The 13,932-nt window shown below is 34.2% G+C and overlaps 1 protein-coding gene across 2 annotated transcripts in view; it reads right to left on the bottom strand.

Moving 5' to 3' along the window:
• Window positions 1–4,305: 4,305 nt before the first annotated feature.
• Window positions 4,306–13,932, bottom strand: part of DACH1 (dachshund family transcription factor 1) — a 412,079-nt gene continuing 402,452 nt past the window's right edge. The window contains exon 11 of one of the 2 annotated variants that reach the window (XM_045811061.2): window positions 4,306–7,101. In XM_045811061.2, coding sequence (XP_045667017.2) covers window positions 7,064–7,101 — 38 coding nt within the window. In that variant the 3' untranslated portion in view covers window positions 4,306–7,063. Of the gene's footprint in view, window positions 7,102–10,369 lie in introns of those variants that run through there. The other variant, XM_045811060.2, reaches the window with a different exon arrangement.

Here is a 13,932-nt window from a genome sequence, read left to right as displayed (position 1 = left end):
AAAGACTCCTCAGTAACCTGCCAAAATAAACGTGCATTTGGCTGCATCCAGGCACCTGAAGGCAAATCCCCAGGGATGAGGCAGTGTCCCCCCCAAACCCTCAAATAGTCCGTTGTAAACATTTGTCAAATCTAAATGCTAAATTGTCATTCATTTTAGACAATTAAAAGCTCTCTACATTCTGCCACATGCCCCTAATCTTCCTTCTCTAAAAATACATTGTGCTATTAAGTCGTTTGCCTGTTTGCTCTGTGATCAGATTCTCCATTTGTGCTCAGCTCTGTTCTAGATTGCAGGAAACAAGAACTCGCCTATCTTCATTTGGGCCTGGTGTCTAGTGATGTTGTCTCACAGTGGCTACCGGTGGGAAAAGAAAAATCACACATAAAGAATATACTGAAAAGCAACAAAACCTATTAATGGAAGGAGCTAACAACCATTCGGCATTTATAAATCTAGGCATATGACAACCAAATGGGTTTAAATGGAAGATCCAATGCAACGGGTGCCCCTTTTTTTGTAAATTTAATAAGATGAGTTAGTAAGAAAAGTGCTGACTAGTATGAACATCTCTTTCTCCCAGCTCCCACACTTGGGGCAGAAGCCAACAATACTATTTTTTAAAATAAATTTTAATAATCATTAAGATATTTTTAATAATTTTAATAAAGTTTTTAAAATTTTATTAATAATTTTAATAAATAAATTTTAATTTTTTCAAATAATTTGTATGCAGGCTAATAATTAATTTCAGTCTTTATTTTTGAAAATATAAAGTGGAAATACATCATTGGATGTGAATACATAACAATAAATAGAAAATAAAGGTGCACCATGCTGACAATGTATCCATCATCATCTTTCTCTGTTGCCTGATGTAGTAGACCAAATCTGACACACAATTAGCATTGTTGAAAGAGCAGCCAAAGAACCGGAGACAGGATTGGAAACTGCTAGCAAGAGAGCTTAACACAATGGATGAATTACCAAAAGTATTTACTGTTTATCTGGTTGCTATCTTTACTACAGCATTGAATTCCACTTTGATTTATCTACAGTATGTGTGTACACACACACACACACACACACACACATATATATAGTAAAGATTTATTTATTTGGGAGAGAGAGAGCATGAGCAGAGGAAGGGTTCAAGCCGACTCCCCCACCGAGCTCGGAGATGGATGCTGGGCGGGATCCCATGACCCCGAGATCATGACCTGAGCCAAAATCAAGTTAGACGCTTAATCCACTGAGCCACCCAGGTGCCCCTAAATGTATACGTTGAAATAACATTTTTAGTGCTTATTCCAGGTAGTACATTAAAGATGAAAAACTTACTGTAGTCTACTTGTATTGACATTATATCAGTTCAAGTAAAACGTAGAAATGTTACATCCTTTCACACGACTTTACACTTCCTCAGGTTTAACGTAATTGTTTTAGGTATTTTCTCTCCTTACGTTGAGAATCACCCCAACTGTGTCATAATTTTTGCTTCCACAAACCTGCAGGTCCTCCAAAGAGAAGGGCTTAGAGCTGCTGTTTGAAGGCAGAATCCTAGGCATGAAAACCCGAGCGTGCTCTCCAAATGGTACGGACTGAGGAGAGTGTTTGGACTGAGGACATTTAGATGGAGGAAGCCTCAATAATTATTGAAATAGAATTTGTACCTCCCTGTGCAGCCCCATGGTCAGATTAACCGATAATTTTATTTAGAAAAAAAAATTAGGTGTCTTCTATTATACCTTATTGTCAAATTCATATTCAGAATTAAGTTCACAATGCTAAAACTACTTTTTAAAAATATATACAAGATATTTTACAGATTTTATATAATTTAATAACTTTGTAGTACTATTGGTTGGCTCTTACAGTGTCTGCATAGCTTCTAACGCCCCCCACCCACCCCCAGCTATGCCCGACAGAAGTCTTGCTAGTCATTTTCTGCAATGTGATATTTGTCAGACTCCCAGACAGTGTCCTCAACCCTAGCTATTCATTAGAATCAACCCCCGGAGATTCAAATTTAATTGGACACAGTATTTCTAAAATTCCCTAGGTGTGTCTAATGTACTGCCGAGGTACCTTCCTTGCATGTGCTCTGACTTAAGGCGATCAAAATTTTCAGGTACTCTGAGGTAGGACAAGGGAGAGAAAATGATTGTCTCCCTTCTCTGGCCTGGGTCTTACGCTCCTGAATAATGGAGGAGTCACGAGGTGAACAAGAGAAACAAATATGTTGCAATGAGAGGAGAAAGAAACAGTCACTGAGAAGAGCAGAGGGGTGAAAGTAAAAGAGGGACCTGGTCTCTGGGGGCTGGCTGCGATCCTGGCTTGAGATTGCACGTGTACCGGTCTGTCTTTATGACCAATTCCTTTTGCTCTTTAACCATTAGCAGGAGTCAGTTTTGGTTACACCAACCAAAGAAGTCCCCATTGATCCAATGGTTCAACTCAAAATCACCTATAAATACAAACGATGCTGCTACGACAAATGCCACTCATTACCCAATGAACTCTTTTGGCATTTAGGCATTTATGCTCTGTGTTCGAAGCAACTGAGGCCATTTTACTGTGGACCTATAGATGCTAGGTCATAAGAATTGAGTATTACAACTAACCTCAAAAGTCCCAACATAGTAGGAATCTGTGACTGATTTGATTTGGATTTTATATATTTTATTATATTTATATATATATATATATATATATATATATATATATATATATATATATATGGTGATTAAACAGGCTACTTACCTTAAAATAAAGTTGGTGAGCATTGGTAAGACAAATGATCTGATGAAATGATCTGATTGAAATAAATGAAAATTATCATGAAAAGAACACCTGGTATAGTGTTTTACTTAGAGGAAAATATATCCATCCCTTTTCGCAATCCCTACACAATTGTTTAACCCACAAAACATGTCGTATTATTCTCTAGAAGGCAAAACAGGTCGCTAGTACCCCTTCTTGGGAAGGTGTCTAAGTCAGTGCCCTCTTAATACCAGCTCCATGTCCACTACACATTAAAAGATGCTCAATGAATCTTTTCTTGCTGGAAGTAAAATTTCCTATTCCAACAAAATTACCAGCTCCTCTGGGACAGCAGCTAAGTTTTCCACTTGAGTCATTACAACATCTAGCACGGTGCTTTGTGCAGAATAGACGCTTTATTAATGAATCCGTTTAAATGAATAAATGAGGATCAGTTGAGCTTTTATATACCAGTTGTACATATTAAAGATAAATGTTAGCACCTAGCCTACACATGAGGAAAAGTGGTATTTTTTACAACGCCATTTACAATAACGTTTTAATTCTATTAACATCTCTACTTCCCGTATTGTAAAAATGCAATCCATATAACTTTTATTGGTAATTTACTCTCATCTGGCAATAAATAGCTTTTGTTCATATTATAAATTTGCTAGTCCCAATGAGAACACACAGGGAGAAAACCTCAAATCATTACCAAATTCCACTAACATCCAAAGATTGTATGATATTCTAGTACAAGTCTTACTGACATAAACATATGAAGACAGAAGACAAAAATGTGTTTGTAATGGTCACATAAACATTTTAAGCTTTTATTAGGGAAAAATCATATCTTGTTAATTCATGAAATAATTTCTTTTGACAGAAAAAAATCCATTTTCCATCCTCTTGGGAATGTTTAGAATATTCACAGAGATAGTAACCCAATATTTCTTCAGATGCAGCATTTTGGATTGATTAAAACGTGTATATATTATTAAAAGATATTGGAATATCAAAGTTTCTAAAGGTATTTTTTCCAATGATAGAGAATGAAAGCAAAACACTAAGTTAGAGTTACAAATCTACACTCTTATAGATATGGGACTAATATATTTTGTTCCATCAACATGTCTACTTTACATTATTCAGCACAAAGCTTTGTGAAATAAGAATCATGGGAATATAAGAATATAAAGGAAAAGGGTACAAATAACAGCTTCATAAACTGAGAAATGTACATAAATAAATCATGTATATGTGGGCAGTTTGCTTAGCTGGCAAGAAACAAAATATGGAAAATCTGCTTGTTAAACAATAACTACAGAGTGTGCTTTTATGATGTTTTTCAGCACAGTAATTCATATTAGAGATAGAAGCAGTTGCATGTTAAATAAAATCATTGAGCATTGTTCCCCTCGCATTGCAAAGAGCTGACTTATGTTGTTTTTAGATGCCTCCCATTAGAAAGTAAATATTCCTTCAATGCTATGCATTTCACAAAATTTAATAAAGACGAACTGTAAATAAAGTCACAGGGAGATTTCAGACAGTTTTATTAGGAGATTGTTGAAAAGAAAAAAGAAAATTAAATACAACAACAGTAAACGTGGTTCTCACATTGAAACCAGGCTCAAAGAACTAGGCTACCATAGAAAAATTTCCAATTCTTGCATTATGATGTAAAAACAGATTTTTGTACAGATTTTGTACAACAAAATTCGTAATAACCTTTTCTCATTTTTAGAAAACTTTAAATATATAGATAAAAATAGACAATTTTCATAGGTCCTACACGAAGATGAGTATGTTCTGTTCCAAGGGCTTGCATAGAGCGCAAATGTGGTTATAAGACAGAACAACTAGACATTAATATTTTTAGGATTACAAAGCATGGAAACCATAAAATGGGCACAATTTTACTTGTTTATACCAAAAAAAAAAAAACCCAAACAAAAACAAATTTCAAACCAACCTGTATAACTAAAAAAGGAGAAAAAACTTAAGTTACAGACTTAAAATAACATTTCATGAATTGTAATATTTACAACATGTTAGTAAGATTCTCTCTTAACATATAGCTGATAGCTTCTTTCTTTAATCCTTGCTAGAATTCCTTTAATATCAAACCAAACACTAAAGCATTCTCAAAGGTCTTGAAAGTCTGCATTTTAAAACTATTTAACCTACTGAACAGGGGACTCTATGCAAGGAGCAGAGCGATGTCTGATTCTACTACTTCGGTAAGTTGTAGGCTTTTTAAAAAATCTTTTAAAAAATGTATGATTCAAAAGCTTGCCACAAGTCCCTCTAATTTTAAGTGTCGTAATCCTTTAAAGACTGCACACAGGGAAAAGCAAGAAATACATACGACAAGGAATAGAATCTCTTGTGCTCCAACAACAAAAGATGGGTCTGGAAGAACGATGCCTCGAAAACCAAGTTTCTACAGAGCATTTACTAACAGTATTTTAAATAAAAATACTGCTCCCTTTCCAGCAAGCTAAAATAGGAACTGTATATATAACTTTTTTATTGTAGTAAAAAATGGACTTAGCTGGTTAATAGCGAACTACACAAAAGAAATATGTTCCAGTATTGCAAGGAAGACCTAAAAACTATAGAAGCTTAGTGCCAGAGTATCTATAATGTTCATTTCTTCTCTTAACCAAATAATTAATACCGAATCAGAACTATCTTTAAACATTTTTAAGCGAGTTTTCTTGGACATTAAGGATTTTGCTATTCATGGTAATAAATAATGTTATGATCATAAAATTTTAACATGACAGCAAATCATAAAATGCACAGCGACTGTACTGGTTCATAATATCAGTCTTTAAAGATGTAACTCCAGATTAGTCAAAACAAAGAGAAGGTAACTTCAGTGTCTAATAAGCACTGTTTGCAGCTTTACTTCCAGTTATCTGCACAAAAGTGAAAACACATACTGTAACTTTCAAAAAGACAGTGAAAATAACACATAGGCACCCTTCCCTCTGACCGGGGGGGAAGCACAACACAGTTTAACTTTATCACTCAGCGCTACATGGTATTGGACTGATACATCAAGGGTTTGTTAGGTTTTGTTTTTCAGCAACATTAACATAATATGACATTAACATATAAAAATAGTTCTGGTGTTTTGATTTACTGTTCAGCCACAATCCATTCTCAATAGTGCAGTTTGGGGCACTAACTAGGGTTCAATATACAAATAAAAGTGGCTGACACAGAGTTCTGACGTCACCAGATGCTTAAGATCTCATTCATTAATACTGTGACTCCGGACAAATATTTACATGCCTGCATGCGTTAAAACCAGAAAGGTGTCTTTCTGACTAACAGGGTGACAAAACATATTTTCTAAAATTCTCATTTTCCTAAACTCTAGTATACTACTGCATACATAATACCTTCCTTGTATGTTTTATGTTTCTATACTGTACATGTGACCAACAGTTTGAATAAGAAGCATCATTATTATTTTAAATTCTATATGCCACTACCAGTTTGGAATGAAAACATGTTACATTTATTTATTTTTTTTTTTAAGAAAAAAGACCTTCAGCAAAACCTTTTGGCTTAGAGTCAATGCTTCTTTTCAGATACGCAAAATGTTATTTCACTGGGTTGTTGTCAACAGCCATTTGTTGGTCTTTTGGAAGTATGTGAAAAAAAATCTTCAGGAGAAAACCCACAATTAGTTTAAAATCGAATGTAATAGAATATTACTCTTTGATTTATTGATTTTTTTTGTTTTTTTGTGTTATTTATTTTTTTTTTGTTTTTGTTTTTTTTGTTTGTTTGTTTGTTTTGTTTTTTTAGGAATCCTCTATGCCCCCTACAAGTTCATTTCCAAGTGTTCTTGCTGGTTTCTGGAGGACATAATTCTGTAAGTCTGGGTGACCACTGGTACAAGAGTCTCTTGATGTGCTCAGATACAGAATTTTCAGAGGAGGAAAATGGTTCATTCCATTAAAAAAACAAAGCGAGGCCTTACTCAGACCTGCCTTTAACTCTGTATACAAGTGTCCAGCAGCAAAGTTGCAGTTTTTAACTGTAAGAAGTTGGATACCTGTACATTTACAAACATTCTCAGGTCTCTGGTATGAACCACAGGTGAAAATCAATGGAGGAAACTTTTTTTTTCGTAGAATATTTAAACTTTGAAAGAACATTAATACACAAAATTGAGGAAGTTCCCTTAAAAGGACTTTATTTTTTTCCGAACTTTCCAATGACGAATGTCTGCAAAGTTCTTTACTATAACATGGATTTCTTCAACAGGAAAAATTCAGTACATGACAGTAGTTTTCAAATACAGTCTTCCATCTAAAAATGAACAATAAAAAATAATTAATTTCATGACATTTGGGGGACAAATGTGATATAAAAACTAAGTAGCCTGATACAAAATTGGTGGATTTTCTTCTACCTTCACTTGTTTAGGAAGTAACATTTTTCACATATTCTCAAAGTTAATTTCATAATTACACTGAGTTTATGCGACCAAAAAGAATACAGAATTTCTAGTTCTCATAAATATATATTTGCTATTTTGATATCAGTTCGGGAGCACTCAGAAAACAGATAAGAGTATGTGTGTGGGTGTTGCTGATATGCAAAGCTAGTCGATTTCTGTTGAATGACAATTACTTCCTCCAAGCTTGCAGAACCAAATTTTCTCTGAATGCACTCAGGTGTATCTCCATCGCGCAAGACTGAGCTCCCATCTTACTCCTTAGCAGTGTTGTTAAATATACCATGTAATGTAACTATTGTGCACATTTGTTGCTATTTATATGAAAGCCACCTAGGTTATTTCATCACTATCAATGAACTATACAGTCTTTCCTTCTTGAAGTGAAATTAACCAAACAATTAAATGTTAAGATGGAAATATATTACTCAACTTTAACCAATTGAGAAACCCATGGTTATGTGAAAAAGAAAAGCAAATCAAATACTGGACACATTCAATAATCCCATTTGAATGAAGCAGAAATAAGAAATGGGAAATTAAAAATCCAGAGGAAAAACAAAATAAAATGTAAGCTCATTTCTCAAATGTAGCACTCTTTAAGCTGCCAACTTTGTGGTGTGGGCTAAACTCTGGATATACTTCTATAAAATATATCTAAATTCCAAGTTATAAGATCTACAGTAGAAGGTAATAAGAAAAGGAAATTTTTCCAAGCATTTCTAAGAATGAATATTGCCATGTAAATGTTTGCAAAATGACTGATAGTTGACCGATAGTGTTAAAATATAAGGAAAGAGAAATAACCTACAATAAATCCAGGAAATAGAAAAATATCCTCTAAATATGTGCAGATCTCACCTTCAACATTAAGCTAATTGAATGCTTTCACATAATCTGTAGTAGACACAGTAATTAGTAAGGAACTTAAAACTAATGTTGAACCGTTTATTACTTCATAGAAATAAATATTGTCATGCCCAAAATTTACATTCCTATTATGTTTGATTTTAGCCCAAATTGTACAGTTGGAATATTACCTCTAAGATGTCACAGAACTCTGTTTTGCTCATTGATATATCCTAAGAACCTAGTACATGTTCAATAAATATGGGTTAAATGAATGAATGAATCAGAGACACGTTTTGTGAGATTTATACAAAGTATATATTGAAATAAATAAAATATATATTTAACTTATTATTAACAGCCAAAATCCATCTTTTGCCTTCAACAACATGAAAAGGAATGTCCATGAGATTAGTCTCATACCAGCTAACTTCTAATAAGGTGTATCAAGTATTGGTTGCCTCTGTAAAATTAATCCAGTTTGGCTTTATTAATAACATTTACTAAAAGTCTCTAAACATCCTTAGCTTCCCAGTTCAATAATCATCATCATTATTTTTAATATATGAAACATCTAATAATGACAATGACTATCTGTTCCCCATGAGTGGTATACACCCTTGGATATATGGTATAATCTGAGTTTCATCAATGAAAATATATTAATCCAACTGAACTCTATTTTTGAACAATGACTTAAAGGCATACAAAACTATGCTGGATAATCACCCTGGATATGTTGTCTAAAAACATTTTACTTCCTGGCTGGTAACAATAATTTCATTAATACTAAATATTACTATGGCTTAGAAGTAGCCATTGTTAATATTCAATAAAGATAAGAATTTCCTAAATCAGGTATTAATCAAATACCCATATCAAAGCCATAACATTTTGATGAAAATTTCTAAGAAAGGATATGACAGTACCATATTAACATATTATGAAATATTTATCGTTTTTGCACGGAACATGGTCTGATTTCTTCTGTTTGCTTGGCTTGATTACACCCACTAGTGGGACAAAACTATTATTTTTCTCACTATAGATTATGATATAGATATATAAATATAACTATCTAGTTTCAGCTTAGCAGGAGTTTCGATTATTCACTTTGTAAATGAACCTAATTAACTTGGAATTTAAAAAATAAGCTAAAATTTCAGTCATTCATATACTTTGTACCATGTGGCTAAAAAGTGAACCTTTTTAGAGATAACTTTGATCCTAATGATTTTTACTACGTAAGGCAACATACATTTTAGAAAAATCTAGTAATAAAGGATTCAGAAACAACCGAAGGAGCACTATATTTTTACCAAAGTTTTTAATTCTTAGCCCTTAATTACTTCATCCCTATTTCTCTCTCCTTTCAACTGTCTTATTATTTCTTCTATGCAGTCAGTTATGTTGAGAGTATCATTTCCATTCTTACTTTAAAAAAAAAAAAGGCAATGTTTCCTAGCATTACACAGTGGGGCAAGAGACATTCTTAACTTTCCCCAAATTTAAATTCCTTCACAATATCTATGGAAAAGTATTTACTCAATATTAACATTCCAGGGCTCATTGTGATTTTTAAAAAAATCTTTGCACATTAAAGAAGAAAAAAATAAAATCTTGAAAAAATAGTTTTTGAATCTTCTGCGATGTCTGCAACCTACTAGAAAGATTCTAGTAGCAAAGAGTGGGTATAAAAAATAATTTATTAAGTAGAAATACTTGTTCTAAGAGATTCACTAGCCAAATTCTTCACCAAGGCCTACCAGGTACTACATAATTTGATATAGTATTTTGGTCTCTAATCTTATCTATTACCACCCTCCCTAGTCCATGACCCTGGCTCTCTAGGACACACTAAGTTCTGTACTGTGTTGGAGTATAAGCCCTGTTCTTCCTTTTAGAAATCTAGAAGAAAAGTACCTCCTCCTTCCTTGCTTACTTTTCTGCTCCCTTCTATGGAACTTCTCTAGATAGAGAGCTCCTACTTATTCTCCAATACAAGCATCCTGGAAATTAACTCCATAATACTTGTCTCACGTTGAAGTTATATCTGGGGAGCCGACTACATACATGGTCGAGAACCACGGAAGCAGCAGCCGTATCTCTTTTCCCATCAGTATTAGAATGACAGTGCTGAGCATGATGCTTGCTTTAAAAGTTTAACACGGTCTGAAATATTAAACTTTTGGAGAAATGAATTAATATGCTTACATAACAAAAATAATTATCTTTAGCATGCTAGAAATTTTAAATTCTATCTGAAACTAAATTTTATTTTATTTTATTTTATTTTATTTTATTTTATTTTATTTTATTTTTAGAGGGGGGAGGGACAAAGGGAGAGGAGGGGAGAGACTCTTAAGCAGGCTCCACATCCAACAGGGAGCCCTATACGGGGCTCAATCTTACCACCATATCATGACCTGAGCCGAAATCAAGTCAAAAGCTTAATCAACTTGAGCCACCCTGAAACTAGATTTTCAAGTGAAACTATATTTGTTAAAAAATATAACAATAATTATTTTGTAAGCATCTTCACCGTAGATCACATACAAAATACATTTATAAAAATTATATACATTATGTTTATGTGCTCAGTATCTGATCTACCATAATTCCACTTTTAATAAATGTCTCCTTGCATTTTTGACTAATGTTCCTAACAGATGGACAAACGCATCAAGCATTAAAGATGCCAGCTATAAAATAGATCCCACCTGCTACAGTTAAGGCATTTCTGTGATTAAATAATACTTAGGCATCAGAGATTATCTGCCTTAGAATTAACTGGAAGCAGATATATACCAGGCAGAGACAGACCCTGGAGAGTAACTCCCTCTCTTTTTGACTACAAAGCCTAACTTTCAAATCAATTCTACTCTATAATTTTGTCATCTTTATTGAAACATACTTTCGGATGATGCAAAGCCTGTAAGGAAAAAAAATTTAACTAATTTTATATTGTTCCAGAGAAGTTATATTGGTCCCTTAATCCACAGCAAATAGCCCCATATGTGTGCAGCCGGAGAGCTAACAATAGTCCTCTGAAGGACGGGCCTGCAGGTTTATCTCAGGCTTCTGATAACAAAGCACCTGAGTGAAAGCTGAATGGCAAGGGTGCTAGGAAAGATATATGGGCCCATAATTCAAACTGAGCTCTGTTTTTATGTCATATAATAGTGGTTTCAATACTCCCCTTCCTTGAGTCTTCCAACAGCAATCAAAGCCATGGGGCCATTGAGAAGGCCCTACAAAAACCAACTACAGAATGAAGGTCATTACAATCCCTGGAGTCCCCCCTGGCTCCGACTTTGTCATTCGGACGTGTGTTGCTTGCAGCTGAAAGCTCAGAGGTCTCATTTATATATTTTGTTTTAAGGGCGGCCCTTTCTGCAGCATACTTACCTTCTAACTAGATAATCTCACACCTATCCACTCTTTCTCAGATTGTATTTCTTTCTTTCTGCACGTGTTGACCACAGAAAATTATGTTTTCTATTTCTTCCTGATGCTGGGCCAGGTTTACCAAACAATCATTTCTTGCTATCTCAAATGGATGAGAGTTTTTCTTTAAGATCAAGTCAATTGGCAATAAAGGCAATGATGATTAGTATAGCTAATATTTTCTCAGCACTTGTGTTCAAGGCACTTCATAGATTTTAAGCCTAAATTTCCCATCAACTCAACAAAACAGGTCTTCTTAGTGCCTTTTATTTTTTCTTAAAGATTTTATTTATTTATTTGACGGAGAGAAAGAGAGCCGGAGTGGCAGGGTGGGGTGGGGTGGAGTGTGCAGAGGCAGAAGGAAAGGCAGACTCCCTGCGCAACAGGGAGCCAGACAAGGGACTCAATCCCAGGACCCCAGGATCATGACCTGAGCCAAGGTAGATGCTTTACCGACTGAGCCACCCAGGTACCCCTTCTTAGTGCCTTTTAAAAGTAGGCTATTAAGCTTGAAAAACTTAAGTATCTTGCACAATTTCACAGATCTAGCAAATAAAAGTGCAGGGATTTGATATTTGTGTGAATCCAAAGTTCTCATCCATTCCATTATGTCGCTTTCCTTTAAAAAATAATTGGACTCTCAGCAGAGGAAATGCGATGCCTCTGACTTGTAGAAGTAAGAGCTTGACTTTCAGTCCCATCAGCCGGCCTGCCTTGTGGATCGATTCCTCGCTCTCTTCCCCCAGACGGGGTCTTTCTTTTAGTATGCAGACTTTCAACTGAGTAAATTGAAAGGAGAACTAGAATTCTGATGGTTTGGTTTCAGAGAAATTATCTTCCTTTAACACTATGATTATTTGCTTTTGTATGGGAGGTTGATATGACAGAAAAATCATCAAGCTACACTTTGTGCATGGGAGTACTTAATTAAAAAGCCTGTTCTAATTAAAAGCATTTGGGAGTAGGGAGTGAATGAAACTATTTAAATTACAAATTCCTAATAGTTCCAAAGTTCACTGTGATTTGATGCTTACAGCTATAATTTGGTATATAAGAAAGTATCTAGATCATGGAATAGTTTATTGCAGGTGTAAATTTTTGTAAGATACTTACTGTTACTATGTAGATTTAGATCTATAGATAATGAGTTAAAATTTTTTAAAATTCCTTGTAAAAACAGATCTCAGATTTTAATATTAAAGTTGAAGCCAGTGGTGGCTCAGTCAGTTAAGGGTCGGATTCTTGATTTCAGCTCAGGTCATTGGGCTCCACTCTGGGAGTGGAACCTGCTTTAGGATTCTGTCTCCCTTTCCTTCTGTCCCTCCCTGGCTCCCTCTCTCTCTCTCTCTCTCTCTTTAAATAAATAAATAAATAAATAAAGTTGACCCTCAGATAGGACCTTTACATGTATTGTATGTGTATAGTATATTATTTGCTGTGGCTAAGGAGGAAGAAATAGGGAATCTTTCACAAAATTTCCAACTTTGGTTTGTTTTGTGTTCATGTATTAATTTTACTGTTTTGATGCAATGTGCTTTTTTAATGCAATGCTTTTGCTGGTATCATTATAAGTAGTAATTGGCAATGTCTAATACATATAGACAGATATAGAATTTAGCTTTCATTCCATATATACTTAAAAACTACAGTATTGAATAGTTCGATCATTTATTTTTAAAACTAATGAAATTTGTTCAATAACAATCACATTACATAACAAGATTTTTATATTAGAAGACAGCATACAAATTGGAAAACAATTTCAACTTGCTTAGTTGGATGACACCAGAAATCCAATTCTTTCATTGTATGAAAACTATGTAAAATCATCAATAAGGGAGTATGTTAGTGAAAGGTATCACACAATATGCAAATAGATGTATATTCTAGTTTTGAATAGAACTCCCTTGCAAACATCCACACGGATCTCTAACATGTCTTTTGCACAAAGGGCTTAACAAATTACATTTCCTGTTAGGAAGTAGCTTTATTAAAACTGGCATCCATTTGTTCAAAATTGATACCCAGACACCTGTAATCTAACAAAATTTGCTGCTTTCACAAAACAGTTGTATGTGCACATCTCACTACTCCAGAGCTGAGGAAAATATTAACATAACCAAGGGCAAACATATAAGATCATATATCCAGAAAGTTTAATATTTACTTAAAGAATATTAGTTTAATATTAGCCTTGAGCCTCTCTTGACATAATGTCTTAATCATGTGAAGTAAGAGAAACCAAAACAAGTGATGAAAACAAATGTTAATGATTCATGTGATATTTGATAAGACAAGGAGAGGAAGTCAAAATAAAAGCAAACAAACAGGAACAGATGGGAAGGATCTTTGTCAAGTCATAACCCCTCTTCTAAAACCCCCAAAGG

Source organism: Ursus americanus, chromosome 10 (assembly GCF_024610735.1).
Source record: "Ursus americanus isolate L20-20 chromosome 10, mUrsAme1.1.p, whole genome shotgun sequence".
NCBI classification, from domain to species: Eukaryota; Metazoa; Chordata; class Mammalia; order Carnivora; family Ursidae; genus Ursus; species Ursus americanus.
The sequence above is the reverse complement of the archived record's forward strand: the minus strand, read 5'-3'. Positions and strand labels throughout refer to the sequence as shown.